Consider the following 17,724-nt stretch of genomic DNA (forward strand, 5'->3'; position numbering starts at 1 on the left):
AAAACTAACCAAAAAAAAAGTTTACATGCATTGTGTTCACTTTACGTAACCTGATTCTTTTCTTCTCCATACACTTCAAGAACTATTTACTTTTCTTCTTCATACATAACCCCCAAACACTCCAAACTTTCCTTCCATACAAACAAAAAAAAACATCCTTGTATACTCAAAGCACGAAATGACACCAGACCGGACAACTATCCCGATCCGGTCCAGTCCCGGGTCTCAAACTCCCCGGTCTCAAACTCAACCCATGAAGCGTCACCATTCAGCTAGCTACTATGCTCACCGGGTCAAAGAAAGTCTCTCAACCCGAATATCCAAATTCATCTGCGCAATGTTCCTCTTGGTCCTATTCTTCATAGGCATCATTGGTTTCATCCTCTGGCTCAGCTTACGCCCTCACCGACCACGGTTCCACATCCAAGACTTCGTGGTCCAAGGTCTCGACCAGCCTACGGGATTCGAGAACGCAAGAGTTGCTTTCAACGTAACCATTTATAACCCTAACCAACACATGGGCGTATTCTTTGATTCCATGGACGGTTTCATCTACTACAAAGATCAGCGGGTCGGGTCAAGCCCATTGCTAAGCCCGTTTTTCCAGCAGCCGACTAACACAACGATAGTGAGTGGGACTCTTACAGGAGCTTCTTTAACGGTGAATAGTAACCGTTGGACTGAGTTTAGTAACGATCGAGCTCTAGGCACGGTGACGTTTAGGCTTGATATAGTTTCAGTTATTCGGTTTAAACTGTCTAGGTGGATTAGTAGGCACCACAGGATGCATGCTAATTGCAATATAGTGGTTGGACCGGACGGTTTGATCATGCCCAAGTTTAACCATAAACGGTGTCCTGTCTACTTCACTTAGATTGATTGATTTGTTATTTGTTGTTTTATCTTTTGTATTTTACTTTTCCTTTTGATTGATTTTAAATTCTTGTAATTTGGATTTGAGAGTGTATGAAAACATAAGATAGTGTTTGGTCACAGAAACTAAGAGTTTGGTTAATGTATTAAGTTATGGTTTCCTCTTGCTCAAAATCTTAGCTTCTACAATCTGCCTTCTCCATTGATGAATTGGTACCTGCAATAAGAACAAATTTTGTAAGAAGAAACAATGTTTTTTAGAAGCAAAAAACAGAGTCTGGCTCTGTTTTAGCTTTTGTTTTAGTCAGACACAGAGAGATGCTTACAGCAGGAAAGCCACCGAAGTCCCCTGGTTCGGTAATGCTTTTGATAACACAACTATTTGCAGCTAGTCGAACCTATTAACCAAAAACCACACCGGATATTAGATGAAGCGCGGGCACAATTAATCAACTTGAGAGGAGGACTAACCTTGGATACAATTGAGACATGGTCTCGAACTGCAACACGTCCTCCTAAAACTACATAGTCACCGATCCTACAACAAACATTGTCCAAAAGCTAAAGTGTCATGCAATAGAAATTATAAAGGGTATTCAGATTCCAGGGCTAGAAGCATTTACTCTGCTGAACCAGCTATGCCTACTTGGCCACAGAGCAAGCAAGACTTGCCAATAACCACATTGTGGCCTATCTGCATCACAAGAAGAAGAAAAAATAATAATGTTTATTCTCATTTTACACCGGATCTATGGTGAGTTACAAGATAGAAATCTAAGACGCACCTGAACTAAATTGTCTATCTTAGTATCATCCCCAATCACTGTTTCTCTCCAGCTGCATAGATTTGTAATGATTATGGAGATAGTGAACAATGTTAAACGAGTTTTTTTCAAGGAAATAGTCTCTGCTTACCTGCCCCGGTCAATGCATGTGTTTGCTCCAATTTCCACACGATTCCCTATCTTCACATTTAAAGCCTAAGGAGAACAAGAAACAAAGGATTACTAAAGAGAAAAGTGCTATAAATAGTTTATTCAGATTCACGAAAGCAATCTTACTTGAGGCTTCTTCACCATGTTTCCTTGTTCATCCACGTAAAACCCAAATCCTGAACAGTCAAAGAGCAATCCCAATTCTCAGAAGATAAAGGACGAAAAGCATTTTGAATTACACTCAGAAATTAAATGAGCTGGTCCATACCATCTTGGCCAACGCAGACTCCATTATGGATAACACATAACTCACCAATACTACAGTTGCTAACTGAAACATTATACCTGTAGACAAAACCCAGCAAGTAAAGATTCTTACAACATTTTTCCTATAACATGTGCGAGATGTGTAAAGCCAAGATGTTACCCAATCTTTGTAGAGTGATCAATTTTGACTGATGATCCAACAACAGTGTTAGATCCTATGTGAACCTCTGCACCCAATATAGCTTTTTCGTGAACTACTGCTCCAAACTCAACCAGAGCCGAGGAATCAATTACGGCCGAGCTATGGTATGTACCTCCTCCATTTCGCCATCTTAGAAACCCTTTGTCAGCATCACCTCCGAGACTTGTCTCTAATCTTTTACAGTTACAAAAGAAAAACACACACACACACAAGAAGTATCATCAACAACTAATTAATTACATAGAATACTAACAAAAATTCAGCATCAATCTGTATGACATAAAAATGATTCGCCATCTAAATGCCATATTCTCAAAGCGAGGTCTCAGAAGAAAATTTCGCCACATATTCTCAAAGCGACATTCCCACAAACACGTGGTGTGCACGGCAACTAGATGAGCTAAATGCAAACACAGCAGAACTCGTGTTTTAGAAAGGGATAAGTTCGCAGTGAGACTCACCCGTCACATGGAGAAGAAGTAACAGTGATGGACTCAGTTGTTTGACCGGAGCAAACGCATAAGTTTCGGCAACTAGAGAAAGAGCCTGGTAGCTTCTTCTTCAAAAGGACGCCTTGAGCGGAAACTGAGAAAAGTCTCCGCAAGTTTGTCGCCATAGAAGAAACTGAAGAATGCTTGCGACACGACCAGAAAAAAAAAGAAAAAAGAGAGAAGCTTGTTCGGAAGATCTCGGTTCAGATAATTGGCGACGGTTATATGGGGTCTATTGTAAGAACACTAAAACTATAGGGACTTAAATGTTAATCTCAAGATTAGTAGTACCTCTCAACTCTTTATTTTTAGTTTTCTCAACAAAAAAAAAATCTTTATTTTCAGTCTACTTTTAAGTTTTAATTAACTTTTAATTTGATCATTTAACCACCCAAACGGCCCAATTTACAAGCTTCAGTACTAAATTTCATTTGTTTAACTTTCAACTTTAATTATTTTAAAATTTTACTACCTGGCGCCAAAGTTTTGAGCTTATACTATATATATTATATGAATGGAAAATAAAATATAAATATAAAAATTAAAATGATAAATTGTGAGCTATTTCCAGCATTTTAACAATATAGCCACCACAATTTTGCTGTATACTAGAATGGAAAATATATATATATATATTATATGAATGGAAAATAAAATATAAATATAAAAATTAAAAATGATAAATTGTGAGCTATTTCCAGCATTTTAACAATATAGCCACCACAATTTTGCTGTATACTAGACATATGATATATGTATTACTACAGTAACCAATATATAATAATATCTTAAAGTGTATATAATTTTTATAAGGAATCCCCTATATATTAATTGAGAAGCATTTGAAAAATTAGAACCTTAATTTTGTATTAATTAAAAAAAACCTCAAATCCTAGGTGGCACTCTAAATGCCTTCTAAATTCCATTTCAAAGAATTCTAGAGCATCTAATATAAAGTATAGTTTAATCTATTGGTGTCACATTATTCCATAATTATATAACACTAGAGAACATTATATTAACCTAAAATATATGAAATGTGTATTCTTTCCTTAAATAAAAGCCACGGAATTACCTAAAATGATTTACATATATACGGAAATTAATGATTATGAATAATAAAGATTTGATAACAATTTTTCCATCCTTCTTCATTTTTGTTTAAATTTATATTATTAAAAAAACTTAAACAATCACATTAACCATATAATAAAAAAATTAGATTTTTTCTTATATGTTATATTTTGAATTTTTTAAAATGACTATAAATTACAAAAATGAGAAAACCTTTATATGTTATATGTATTTTTTAAACGACTTTAAAATACAAAAATGAGGACACCTTATATGTTATATTTTTCTTATATGTTAGAATTTTCTTATATGTTATATTTTGAATTTTTGTTAAACGGCTTTAAATTACAAAAATGTAAGTTTCCTTAAGTATACGATTAAAAACATTAAAATGACATGTATCAATTCGATGCTTGATTTGAAAGCTTTCAAAACCATATGGAAGATAAAAATCAAAATAATTCAACTGTGAAAACAATACTGTTCACTTTTTTCAAGAATGTGTTCTCTGAAAAAAATAAGGTTTTTATGTCATAATTTGTTTAATATCCACTAGAGAACATTATATTAACCTAAAATATAAGAAGTGTGTATTCTTTCCTTAAATAAAAGCTGCAGAATTACCTAATATGTTTTACATATATATGACAATTAATGATTATGAATAATAAATATTTGATAACAATTTTTGCATCCTTCTTCATTTTTGTTTAATTTTATATAATTAAAAAAATAAACAATCACATTAACCATATAATAAAAAATTAAATTTTTCTTATATGTTATATTTTAAATTTTTTAAAATGACTTTAAATTATAAAAATGAGAAAACCTTATATGTTATTTTTTTTTTTAAAAACAACTTTAAAATACAAAAATGAGGACACCTTATATGTTAGATTTTTTCTTATATGTTATATTTTGAATTTTTTAAAACAACTTTAAATTACAAAAATGTAAGTTTTTCTTAAGTATACGACTAAAAACATTAAAATGACATGTATCAGTTCGATGGTTGATTTGAAAGCTATCAAAACGATATGTAAGTTAAAAGTCAAAATAATTCAAATGTGAAAACAATACTATTCACTTTTTCAAAATTGTGTTCGAGGAAAAAAATAAGGTTTTTATGTCATAATTTGTTTAATGTCAACTAGAGAACATTATATTAACCTAAAATATAAGAAGTGTGTATTCGTTCCCTAAATAAAAGCTACGAAATTATCTAATATGATTTACATATATATGGCAATTAATGATTATAAATAATAAAGATTTGATAACAATTTTTGCATCTTTCTTCATTTTGTTTAATTTTATATTATTAAAAAAAATAAACAATCACATTAACCATATAATAAAAAATTAGATTTTTTCTTATATGTTATATTTTGAATTTTTTAAAATGACTTTAAATTACAAAAATGAGGAAACCTTATATGTTATTTTTTTTTTAAAACTACTTTAAAATACAAAAATGAGGACACCTTATATGTTAGATTTTTCTTATGCGTTATATTTTTTCTTAGCTGTTATATTTTGAATTTTTTAAAACGACTTTAAATTACAAAAATGTATGTTTTTCTTAAGTATACGACTAAAAACATTAAAATGATATGTATCAATTCGATGGTTGATTTGAAAGCTTTCAAAACCATATGGAAGATAAAAATCAAAATAATTAAACTGTGAAAACAATACTGTTTACTTTTTTCAAGAATGTGTTCGATGGAAAAAATAAGGTTTTTATGTCATAATTTGTTTAATGTCCAATCGATCAACCCATGATGTATTAATTATAGTTTTGTTCTATTATTTTCAATAAAAACTGATTCGATCCATCTGAAAGAAATTATATAATAACAACAAAAAATATTTTATATATATAAATAAAATGATCGCATATATAAAAAAAACTATCGATAATATATACAAATAAACTAATCCTGCGCAAGGCGCAGGTCTTATTCTAGTATACTGTAAAAAACTCAACGTGTAGCATGGACGGACTTCAGAAATTTTATTAGTATGTCAATCGCAAAAATATATACTGTAGTTGGAACAACGAATATATAAATTGTAAGATTCCCACAACCTTTGACCAAACATGATTATTTAAGATCATTATGTCAATGATTACTACACATCGTGCAAATCTCTGACAGAACTTTTTTAGTTTCATTTTCTGAACAAGTCTTACCAATTGAATGGATACGACGCTTGAAGATAAAAATCTGAATAAACAATCTTAACTATCAAAGACTCAAGAATTGAAAAAGCCCATTCTCTCTCTAAAGCCCATTCTCTCTAGCTTCTCTCTACCTCTTTAGGGTTTCAGCCGCTTAGTCTCGTTTCCGGCGGTCGCCACCGTGCTCTCAGGCGGCCGCCGGGCCTCACCTTTTTTTGTCTTTGCTTCTCCTCTGTCGTCTCTGTCTTCTACGGCTGAGGGAGTGGTGGTCCAACGCATCAGATCTGGTTTTACCCGAACTTAGATCTAGGAATGTGGTGACTGGAGATGCTTGAGGACAGTGTCTCCTGCTGTCACGTTTTATCCTGCATCTGTTTAGGTCTCTCCGGAATTTTTCCCGTGCGCTTGGTCTTCTCCTCCGAGTGTAGAGGCGTGTGCGGCGCTGTCAAGCTCTTCGTTGGTCTCGTGTTCTTCCTCCGGTGTGGCGTCTGGTGGTATTCGAGGCTGCTTGTTGAGTTGGAGCTCTGAGTTTCGCCGTCTCCGGTAAGGCTCGTGTCTCTCTGTTTTGTTTGTGGTGCCTCTGGTGTGTTCTCCGTTGGTAGCAGCGCGTGTGGGTTTCGTGGATGGCGGAGGCGTCGGTTCGCTTCTCTGTGGTCCCTCGTGGCAGCGTGTTGGTGTTTAGCTTCCTCTGGTTCGTCTCAGTTCGTATGTGGCTCCGGTATGGGCAGTCACCCCTCAAATCAAAATGGTGGTAGCGGTTGTGGCCTGCTCCGTCCCTCGCTCTTCTCAAATAATCTCTTCAACATGGTGTTCGTGTCTCGTGAGCGAGTATCAGCTCAGGTGTGTTCTTTGGTGCGATAGTTAGTCACTCGGGTCATAGTGTGGCTTCGGATTTGTTTCTTCCGGAGGGTTGTCCGGTTCACGATCCGTCTACTCTATATGGGTAGCGGTTAGATGGGTGTATACGGTCCCGGTGGAATGCAAAAGAGGCGGTAATCTCTGGCGCAAACTACTGAACGACGGCATCGTCGTGTCTCGGCTTCTCCTCGTACCGCCGGTGGTTTCTATTTTCTGGCCTTTCTATGGTTTCGTGTTCAGATTCTCCGCTCGAGTACGCTATGGGTTCTCGTTGGAAGCTGTAGGAACCGTAGCATTCAGGGTTTGAGGACGCCCTTCTCTCGGTAGCTCGCGGCAACTTACGGGTTTTCTCATCTAGTTCTTGTGGTTGGTAGGTCTGCGCCCTTCTCGCTATTATCCGTTTAATCGCTTGAGTTTGTATTGCTTTCGGTCTGTTCCGTTGTTGCTGCGTAGTTATTATGGTGTTGTTGTTTGTTGTTTCCGCTACTTGTTTACACTGTAACGTCTGTCAAAAATTGAAAATCGGTAATAATATTTAACATTTTTACCAAAAAAAAAAAAAAAAAGAAAGACTCAAGAATTCATAATCAGAGAAATTAGACTTTAACCTCAATTCCAAGAAACTTCCATGATTAATATCAAGAAACTCAAACCCATGATGTATCATTTTGCAATAACCTCAAAGAAACAGAGCAAAAAAAAAACAGAATAACACACATGTCTTCTTGTTTCAAATCCTCTGTTTCTCTGATCTCAGTGCTCTTCTTTATGATCTTTAAGACAGTTTCTTCTGCAACAGTTCCAACTTATCTCTTCCACATATGTCCAAACACAACAACATTCACAAGAAACAGCACTTACTTAACCAATCTCCGAACCGTTCTCTCATCTCTCTCCTCTCCAAACGCAGCTTACGCCTCACGTTTTGATAACGCAACCGCTGGTGATGATAACAACAGAGTCTACGGCGTTTTCCTCTGCCGCGGAGACGTCTCAGCCGAAATCTGCCGTGATTGCGTCGCGTTCGCGGCCAAAGAAACGCTCCAAAGGTGTCCAAGAGAGAAGGAGATCTGGTACGACGAGTGTATGGTAAGATACTCTAATCAAAGTATCGTAGGTAAAATGAGGGTTATGCCTGCTGCTTTCTTGTCCAACACGCAAAACATTACTGAGAGCCAACTTAGCCGTTTCAACGAGTCTTTGGCTGCTTTGCTGATCGATGTCACGGTGAAGGCGGCTTCGAGCTCGATAAAGTTTGCTACCGAGAAAGCGAACTTCACGGTTTTTCAGACCATTTATAGCCTTGTGCAATGCACGCCGGACTTGACTAATCTTGATTCCGAAAGCTGTTTGAGACAAACGATTAACTGGTTGCCTTTATGTTGTGATCGACGAATTGGCGGGAGAGTAATCGCTTCGAGTTGTAGCTTTAGATATGAGCTTTATCCGTTTTACAATGAGACTATTACTGCGGCTGCGCCGCTACCTAGTGTGTCGGCCCCACCGCCACAGCTTTCTTCCCAGCCTCCAGGTGAAATCTTGAAACGTTTAGAACACAAATCTTGATACTGTATGAACATAAAAACATAGTTTTTGGTATTGTGTTTAGGGAAAGGCAAGAGCTCAACCGTGATAGTAACCGCGGTGGCGGTACCGGTCTCTGTCTGCGTGTTACTTCTTGGTGCTGCATGTTGTTTACTGGCAAGAAGAAGAGGAAGGAATAAGCTCAGTGGTGAAGGAGAGGATCTAGGTAAAGTTTGAGCCAATCTTGTCATTTGCTAGTCTAGTTTAGTGAGGTCTGGGTCGGTTCGGGTTATTTAAGGCGTTTGGGAACCAGAGATCTACTAGATCAGTTCGGGTAATTACGGGTTAGGGTCGCGTTTCTATTTTTTATAAAACCCCGGGTGAAACGGAATTAGAAATAGTTCGGATTTTTTGGTTCGGTTTTGGTTTGGTTTTGATTTTCGGATATAGAGAAATAGGAACCGTTCAGTTTTTTGTAAATTTCGGTTCGGTTTTGGTTTTCTGGTCCGGTTTTCAGGTTTCTGATAATATGCCGAGGACTAGTCTAGTTTATTGAACGTTTTTTTTTCTCTGAGATTTTCCTCCTTTTTGAATGTAGATGAAGATGGTATTACATCAACAGAAACACTACACTTCAACTTTAGCGAAATTGAAGCAGCAACATATAAGTTTTCAGACAGTAACAAACTTGGTCATGGCGGGTTTGGTGAAGTGTACAAGGTAACTAAATCTTTGTGATCATAAACTCAACAAACCCCTAAAGATACATTTGCGCTAAAATTTACAGTAAAAACCATTCAGGGACAGCTTATAACCGGTGAAACAGTAGCCATAAAGAGACTATCTCGAGGATCAAGACAAGGAGCAGAAGAATTCAAGAACGAAGTTGACGTGGTCGCCAAGCTACAACACAGGAACCTTGCTAAGCTTTTGGGATATTGTTTAGATGGAGATGAGAAGATACTTGTATATGAGTTTGTACAAAACAAAAGCCTAGACTACTTCCTGTTCGGTAATAACCAAACCAAACTATCATTCATTTCCTCTTAGGAAGTATCAGTTCTTTTGTGTTTGTATGATAGTTTCCTTGTATGTAGATACTGAGAAGAGCAGACTTTTGGATTGGCAAAGAAGATACAAGATCATTGAAGGGATAGCTAGAGGAATACTGTATTTACATCGAGATTCACGGCTTACAATCATTCACCGTGATCTTAAAGCGAGTAACATACTCTTAGATGCAGACATGAGTCCAAAGATCTCAGATTTTGGTATGGCAAGGATCTTTGGTGTTGATCAAAATCAAGCCAATACTCAAAGAATCGTGGGTACATAGTAAGAGTTGTTTCTTCTTCTTTTTTTGTTGATCCAAATCTTTTGATTCTAACAAGTACTCTCTCTCTCTCTCTCTAGTGGATATATGTCACCAGAGTATGCAATCCATGGGCAGTACTCTGTGAAGTCGGATGTTTATAGCTTTGGAGTCTTGGTTCTTGAACTTATAACCGGCAAGAAAAACAGTAGCTTCTATGAAGAAGATGGTCTTGGAGATTTAGTCACATATGTGAGTTGATATATACACCAATAAAAGAATGTTTCTTACTAGTGTTATCAAGAACAATGAAAAGAACAATTACTTTGCAGGTGTGGAAGCTATGGGTAGAGAATTCACCATTGGAGCTAGTAGATGAAGCAGTGAGAGGGAGTTTTCAGACAAATGAAGTGACCAGATGCATTCACATTGCTCTGTTATGTGTTCAAGATTATTCTTCCGAGAGACCTTCAATGGATAACATTCTTGTAATGATGAACAGCTTCACTGTTACTTTACCGATTCCAAAACGGTCTGGACTTCTTCTCCGAACCATGAGAGACTCTAGAGTTCAACAGCCCGGAGCTTCTCTATCTGATCAATCTGTAACAAGGAAGTCTGTTGATGATTCTTCAATCACTATTGTTTATCCTCGTTGACCTTTTCCATGTAGTTCCAACAGTGTCGTGTTTTAAATTATGTGTAACAGAACAAGAAGTGTTTACTTATGTCCTTGAAGAACTACTGTAGATCAATCAATTTCTCATACAACAATAATAAGATAGCAAGTAGTAGTTTCCACATTCAAATGGAAAGCAAAAGATCCAGAAACAAATCTGCATATGAACTCAAGAGCTTCATACAGCAAGACACTAACAGTGTCGTGTTTTAAATTATGTGTAACAGAACAAGAAGTGTTTACTTATGTCCTTGAAGAACTACTGTAGATCAATCAATTTCTCATACAACAATAATAAGATAGCAAGTAGTAGTTTCCACATTCAAATGGAAAGCAAAAGATCCAGAAACAAATCTGCATATGAACTCAAGAGCTTCATACAGCAAGACACTAAGTCCAAACCACAATCAGTTATTACAAACCTCTAAAGCAAATTGCTTTTGTGTTATACATCTCAGAGAAACTCTCAAAAGCAGCCTTTAACCGTAACTGAGGCGATTGTCAATAAGTTTTGAGGAAGTTTGTCTTCGAGGTATCCCAATCTCACATGCGTTGACTCTAGCAGCAAACCTAAGAGAGCAGAGGGACTCTCCAGTAGAAGTTGGATCCGGTGATATGTTAACAAACATTAACGTCTTTGAGTCACCTCCTAAACATGGCTGTTAAGAAAATGAAACTCCTTTATTAGAATGATCCAGATAGACTCAATTATATGTGCAGAATGATTCAAGAGTAATAATGTAATCTAACCTGTAGCAGATATGTCAACTTCGAGTTTCTGAAAGGAACATGGTCCTCTTTCTTTGCCAATGCAAATATAACATCACTCAAAGCAGACAAGCTTTTGTTTATTGCCTGGTGAACCAAAGAACAAAGATTAGAGCGTTAGTGCAAATACTCCACATGAATAGCTTGAAAGACTGTAACTTTAAATCATGAAAAAGGCAAAAACCTGTGTCTCCTTTAACCGCTCTCCTGTTGCTCCACTCTTTGAGAGTCGCTCACTTCCAGCAAGATCAATCAAGTTAAGAACACCTTGTACCTGCTGTTCAGTGCTCTGAAATACGAGAGAGCATTGATGTTAAAGAAGATTTTCAAAGTGAGAAATAAAAACAACTAGAGAGACAGATATTAACCTCATTCACACCAGAAATCCGAAGAGTAAACACGAAATGACTCCTCGAGGACTGCTCATTCATGTGGGTCTTTCCAACAGACCTGCCAAAGACCATGCTTCAGATTTGTAAAATGTGGTGACAGAAGAATACAGTGGCATTGTTCTCAGAAAGCCATTTTCATTGTATGTCGGATACGGGAAATGATAAAAACAGGTCTTAAAACTGAAGACAAACCTGCTCTGAGCAGCTTGCTGCAAGAGAGAGGAAATTTGACCAATGCTGCATACATCTATTATAGTCAGGTCACTGACATGAGTGTTTCCATTAACATCATGCGTGATTGCATACTGTCTCCCAGTGGTGTTACTGTCTCCTCGCACAGACTCTATCGCAATTGTTCGGTTTGTAGTAAGCAAGTCCCTGATGGACTCATTGTAGATCTCTAACATCGAGACCTACAAATGAACTTAAAATAAGAAACAGTGCTAGCAATGAAAGCATTAAACATTCTGGGAGAAACCTGTACCTGCATCTTGTATTTCCAGCCTTGTGCACTAAGAGCCTGACTCGTTTTGAATATTTGTTCAAGTGATCGAGGGATCAGTCCCTTCTGCTCTGGCGCTTCAGGCCTGCCCATCATGGTATAGGTTTTGCCAGAACCTGTTTGGCCGTATGCAAAAATACATACCTATGTCCACAAAGATTTAAGAAAGGCATATGACAGAAGATCAGTATAAGTGTTGTCAGCTACAACTACATACGCACAGTAACCAAGATTCAACAAGATAGTCAGAATAAAGAGAAAACAAACCTTGTAGCCATCCAATGCGCTTTGTACAAGTTGAGAAATTTCAAAGAATACTTCCTCCTGAGAAGCTCCATGGTCGAAGACCTTGTCAAATGTGAATGGATGTTTGTTACCTGAGAACACAAATAGAGCACAAGGCATGACAAACGAATTAATGTCTAGGACAGGCATATATTATCCTACTTGAGCAACCGCAAATTAGGTGAGTCGCTGAATTTACCACTTTGGACGACATCAATGCCTCTCCCAAGAGATTCAGATGCTGTAGGGTAAGCAATGACGCTGGCCTCTTGGCGTCCTCCATCATCGGGTAGCAACGGGCGCACTCGGCAGAACACGCGTATGTTTCCTTTCAGTTCCTGAAATAAAAGCTTTGCTTAGCGCATATAGAGAAAGCTGCTGGAACTTAACATGCATGTTGCCAAATTATATTTACTTACAAGAATGGTGTTGTGAAGCTTCTTCCTCAACACCTCTCCTTCAAGAAGTTGACGTTCCGTGTCTGCAAGGCGGTCTTGTAGCTCACGCATACGTTGTTTTTGATCCTCAAATTCTGTCATAGTAAGAGACATGGATGCATCTACCATCTGTCGAAGGGAATTAAGAAATGTCAGTGTCAGAAAATAGGCATATCACCCATCCAAAGTTGATCACACCATTACCTTTAGCTTTTCTTTAGCAAAAGTTAATTCCTGCTCCAACATTTTTATACGCTCTTTTTGCAACGCACATGTTTCCTGCACCATTAGATTGGTATATTCAGACAACTGTATATAAGACAAAGAGGCAAAAGTTTTACTTCTGAACTAACCTCCAACGATCCTGATTTTGCAATCAAAATGTCCAGTTCATGAGATGACTTTCCAACACTCTCTTTATACTTGAGTATCTCATCAGCCAGCTTCTGTGACTGTGCAACCTGGCGATCACGATCATCTCGGACCTGTTGGAGCTCACTCCGAAGGTTCTTGACTTCAGTCAGCAATGACTCCTTTTGTTTGACTGCTTCATCTTGAGTAACCTTTATCACAGAGGGAAAGAGAAACAAACTAAGAAACAATTATATCACTAACAATTTAAGGCATGCAGTAGATGAAGGATATTTACTCGGCTCGACGCTAGTTGATCTTGTAGTGATTTACTGTGACCCCTTAGTGTAGTAAGGTTCTCCAGTATACTCGACTTTTCTTTTTCAGCACGAGTCTGTGCCTCTCGAACTGCTTCAAGATCAGTCTGAAGTTTGGAGTTATATTGTTGCAAACTTGTGTTGTACTCTTGCAGCCTTGTGTTAATATCTTTAAGGGTCATCTCCTAGACATCCGAACAATTCATTTAGCACAACAACTCGAAGATTATGCAAAGAGCTAATCCTCTGAGTTACATAAATGATGTACCTTATGCTTGCCAGCCGTTATCTCTTCATTCGCTTTGTCAAGCTCTCCTCTGAGAGAATCTCCAAGCTTTTCAGCTGCAACTCTACTTTCCTTTTCTCTTTTGTGGTTCTCAATTGCATCCTAGTGATAATAATCAATAAGAAGAAACCAAACTTAATAAGAGATTCTTTGGGAGATAAGCTGCACCAATGAATAATCCTCACCAATTTGCTCAGCTCCTCCTTTGAGAACTTCTCCTGTAGTGACGCTATCTTCTCCTTCATCTCCGCTATATTTGCTTGTAGCTCTTCTTCTTTGGTCTTTGCATCCAACTCTACAAGTAATTTAGGAACAACATCAGCATTCAGCGACAAAAAAAAATGATGTACAGACAAGGATAACACAGGAAACTAAGTCACCTTTCTCACAGAATCTTTTCTCTGCAGATTCCAGAGAAGAACGAAGATTCTCCTTCTCCTGAACATGGGTTTCGTCCACTTGTTGGAACCATTTAACACAAACCTTAAGCCTTCTGATAATATCAGTCATCTGCTCAATTTTACCCTGCAGATACCCCCAAAGAAACATTCTTTTCAGTGAAAAAAAACAGCAAAAGAATATAATCCTCTATCATTAACGAAACCAACCTTAGTATCAAACTTCCCAGCTTTAGCTCTCTCGTTAAGCAAAGCCAAGACTTCATCTTTAGTAAACTCGACTTTACTACACTCCTCCACGCTTCCCACATCGCTGTTGGCCGTAACATCTTGTCTGTTCACTGTGGAAGGAGCCTGTCTTCTCGCAGTACCACCTTGCGTCGTCTCCACTTTCCTTCGTCTATCAATAGGTATACTAGAGAGAGGTTCCCTTCTCTGCAAAAAAATGGTTAAGAAAAAACAAATCAATCGCAAGGACCCAACTATTCTCAACAAAGTATCACTGTGGAATCTCAAAAAGACGTTGACTTGATTTGATATGCAATAGAGCTAAACCCTAATTGAATTTCAATCAATTAGGGGTAAAGATCTCTCAATCTACGAACAAAAGATCTAATATTTACAGTCAAAATCTACGGAAACACACAAAAGAAAAGGCTTACGGCGATTGGGCTGCGAGGAGCACGATTCTGATTACGGATCGGCATCTTCCGATTCTGGATCCGAGCTAGGCGATACGAAAGATGATTTCTTCCGGAAACCTCCGATTGAGTAACAAGAATCTCGACAGAAGTTGTTTCTTCTCAGTTAGAGAGAAGAGATTAGGCTTCGGCCCTTTTTGTGATTTTGAGAAGGATGAGAGAGAGAGAGTGGAGGAGGAAGGAGGAGCCTTTGTTATTTTGAAAGTTTGAAAATAGATCTTGAGAATAATTGTAACGTTACTCTTGGTCCTCTATATGCTTATTTATTTATTCCACTAATACTTTATAAGGTATATGGGCTTTATATGGACTATAATCTCGGCCCATCTATGTTAAACTAATCCGTACTTTTCTTGGTTTTTTAAAAACTTGCGCGCTCCTTAACTTGAATTGGTTTAGTTAAATTGGTATTTTAATCAAGGCTATTCCACGTGCAAATCACACTCCTGGGGCAATCTATCTCAATCCTACGTGGCGATACTGAGAATCAGTAAGACACGTGTCAATATAATAGTGGTTAAAACCATATCCGAGTTATCTTAAGGACAAGATGAATCAGATAAGGTGTTCCTTGTCACATAACCAAATGACCACTAGATATTATTATAACTCAAACAAATCTCTTCTAACAATTATTCCAAGCAGCAGACAAAAATGGCTCAAGCAATGACTTCGATGGCTGGTTTACGTGGTGCGTCTCAGGCTCTCCAGACCAATGACTCAAACCGTCTGAGCATCTCTAGAGTCACCGTTGGGTCTAAGAGAACCGGGCTTGTGATCAGGGCTCAGCAGAACGAGTCGGTGCCGGAAAGTAGTCGCCGGTCAGTGATTGGGCTCGTTGCGGCTGGTTTAGTCGGTGGCTCGTTCGTTAAGTCTGCCGTCGCCGCTGAAGCTCTTGCTATTAAAGTTGGTCCTCCTCCACCTCCTTCCGGTGGTCTACGTAAGTAAAAACTCTAATCGAATCAAGTTTTCACACTTAAACCAAATAAATGTCCGGTTCAATCGACGATTTTGGTTTAAAATTGATTTGGTATCTTGGTGTCTCAATCCTTTAATTGTGTAAAGAAGGATTAGATCTATTTTGCATGGTTTCGGTTTTGGTTCAAATTTTTTCTTTTTTGTCAAATGCATCTTTGATTTTTGAAGTAAAACTATAATCGAATCAAATTTCACATTATCGTCGAAATACTTAATAATCCTGATATTTTCTGATTGGTTTAACCAAACAATTGTTGGTTTTAGGTTTACCGAAAAAGACTCAAACCATTTAAACCAAATAAAAGTCCGGTTTTTTTTTGGTGTAAAAGTCCGGTTAATAGCCGGTTTATATATTAGTCGATTTAGTTTCTTCGTCTCTAACACCCTTAGTTGTAAAAATACGCACAGATCTATTTGGTAAGGTTTCGGTTTGCTTTCGGTTTTGGGTTGTATCAAAATGTATCTGTGATTTTTAATTAAAAAGGATCTGAGTTTTGGTTCGTTTTTCTATATTTCGGTTTGATTCAAATGCAATTTCGGTTCATTTATCGGTTCTTTAATTGATTGTGACTTTTACTTGTGTGTGTGAGAGAGCAGCTGGAACAGATAACTCAGACCAAGCAAGAGACTTCTCACTGAAGTTGAAAGACAGGTTTTACTTACAGCCATTGTCACCAACAGAAGCTGCAGCTAGGGCCAAAGAATCTGCTAAAGAGATCATCAACGTTAAGACTTTGATCGACAAAAAAGCTTGGCCTTACGTTCAGAACGATCTCCGTTTAAGAGCATCGTACCTCCGTTACGATCTTAACACCGTTATCTCCGCTAAGCCTAAGGAAGAGAAACAAAGCCTCAAAGAACTCACCGGCAAGCTCTTCCAAACCATTGACAACGTAAGTTATTTTTCTAGGGTTTTGTTTTTTACTCGTTTCTTGGTTAAGAAGTAATAGTTGTTTCTTATGTTTGGATTGATCTGAGATTGCTGTATTCGTGATTTTTGTGTTTGTGGAAGCTGGACTATGCGGCGAGGTCAAAGAGCAGCCCGGATGCTGAGAAGTATTACTCAGAGACTGTCTCGAGTTTGAACAATGTTCTTGCCAAGATTGGTTAAGGAAGAAAGATTTTCTCCGTAATGTATTGTTGCTTTTATTACTATCCAAGTACTATTGTCTTTCTCCTGCCCTTTCTTTCTAATCAAATCGGTTATATCTAATTTCAGTTTCAAGTTTTAGCAAATTAGGTAAACATAGAATCAATTCTTGGTCTGTTTTATTTTACAATTGAATTAGACCAATTGAATTTATCAACGAAAAATAACGACAACGAACAATATAATTTGAAATACTATATAGTCAAGGTAAGTGTGATTAGGTCAAATGGTTGACACTTAAACCATTAAGCAAGCTTTTGTATATATATACTTGGTAATCGTTCACTTTTTTTTTTTTATCTTAGTTTTCTTCCTACTCCACGAAATATTCTAAACTGAAATAAGATTTTGAATTAAATACAATGTTTTTCAAAACAAAGTTTAGGATATGGCGACGAGGAGATTAGACCATGGTCATGTCGTATAATACTATATTGATTTAGTATGAGATTCGACAACTTAACCAAATACGTCAATTAAATAATAATGGAGTATGGTTCAGGAGTCAAATCAGATGACATGAGCATTCATATTAATTTACTAAAGAAGATTTGGGAACATTTCAAAAGTAAAAATGAAGACAAGGCCTAAATCCTAAGATAATTCGATTGGGTGGTATGACTTAATCCACACAAAACGTACGTTATCTATTAATTTATCGTATTTGAATGTCAACATTCGACTTATTAATATTTATTTCGATCTCTTTCCCCTTTTGCTTCATTTGTTAACACCAGACCAAACTATGTTCTCGAC

The 17,724-nt window shown here is 37.2% G+C and overlaps 5 protein-coding genes across 5 annotated transcripts; 3 read left to right on the plus strand and 2 right to left on the minus strand.

The window, feature by feature from the left end:
• The first annotated feature begins 178 nt into the window (after window positions 1-178).
• LOC125578322 (NDR1/HIN1-like protein 26) lies at window positions 179-1,047 on the plus strand. Its single transcript, XM_048740753.1, has one exon. It carries the CDS (start codon window positions 179-181, stop codon window positions 872-874), a length of 696 nt encoding a protein of 231 aa, XP_048596710.1. The 3' UTR covers window positions 875-1,047.
• LOC106366851 (probable UDP-3-O-acylglucosamine N-acyltransferase 1, mitochondrial) lies at window positions 930-2,971 on the minus strand. Its single transcript, XM_048740752.1, has 10 exons — window positions 2,739-2,971; window positions 2,236-2,451; window positions 2,077-2,153; window positions 1,935-1,984; window positions 1,789-1,853; window positions 1,659-1,710; window positions 1,497-1,567; window positions 1,345-1,411; window positions 1,200-1,271; window positions 930-1,090 (listed from the first exon to the last, which is right to left on the minus strand). The coding sequence occupies exons 1-10, from the start codon at window positions 2,891-2,893 to the stop codon at window positions 1,025-1,027; spliced, it is 891 nt and encodes a 296-aa protein (XP_048596709.1). The 5' UTR covers window positions 2,894-2,971; the 3' UTR covers window positions 930-1,024.
• A 4,634-nt stretch (window positions 2,972-7,605) lies between these two features.
• LOC106364454 (cysteine-rich receptor-like protein kinase 25) lies at window positions 7,606-10,584 on the plus strand. The gene is made up of 7 exons (XM_048740756.1): window positions 7,606-8,419; window positions 8,498-8,638; window positions 9,011-9,132; window positions 9,214-9,424; window positions 9,510-9,747; window positions 9,826-9,976; window positions 10,057-10,584. The coding sequence occupies exons 1-7, from the start codon at window positions 7,606-7,608 to the stop codon at window positions 10,381-10,383; spliced, it is 2,004 nt and encodes a 667-aa protein (XP_048596713.1). The 3' UTR covers window positions 10,384-10,584.
• Window positions 10,585-10,668: 84 nt separating this feature from the next.
• Window positions 10,669-15,083, minus strand: LOC125578323 (kinesin-like protein KIN-14D). Its single transcript, XM_048740755.1, has 17 exons — window positions 14,802-15,083; window positions 14,350-14,574; window positions 14,122-14,266; window positions 13,927-14,036; window positions 13,724-13,843; window positions 13,437-13,640; window positions 13,141-13,350; window positions 12,992-13,066; window positions 12,770-12,916; window positions 12,550-12,688; window positions 12,333-12,442; window positions 12,048-12,209; window positions 11,756-11,976; window positions 11,540-11,621; window positions 11,356-11,460; window positions 11,154-11,258; window positions 10,669-11,062 (listed from the first exon to the last, which is right to left on the minus strand). Exons 1-17 carry the CDS (start codon window positions 14,844-14,846, stop codon window positions 10,883-10,885), a joined length of 2,385 nt encoding a protein of 794 aa, XP_048596712.1. The 5' UTR covers window positions 14,847-15,083; the 3' UTR covers window positions 10,669-10,882.
• Window positions 15,084-15,392: 309 nt separating this feature from the next.
• On the plus strand, window positions 15,393-17,031 carry LOC106366853 (oxygen-evolving enhancer protein 3-2, chloroplastic). Its single transcript, XM_013806522.2, has 3 exons — window positions 15,393-15,780; window positions 16,416-16,711; window positions 16,831-17,031. Exons 1-3 carry the CDS (start codon window positions 15,495-15,497, stop codon window positions 16,927-16,929), a joined length of 681 nt encoding a protein of 226 aa, XP_013661976.1. The 5' UTR covers window positions 15,393-15,494; the 3' UTR covers window positions 16,930-17,031.
• The last annotated feature ends 693 nt before the right edge of the window (window positions 17,032-17,724 follow it).

Source organism: Brassica napus, chromosome A9 (assembly GCF_020379485.1).
Source record: "Brassica napus cultivar Da-Ae chromosome A9, Da-Ae, whole genome shotgun sequence".
NCBI lineage: Eukaryota > Viridiplantae > Streptophyta > Magnoliopsida > Brassicales > Brassicaceae > Brassica > Brassica napus.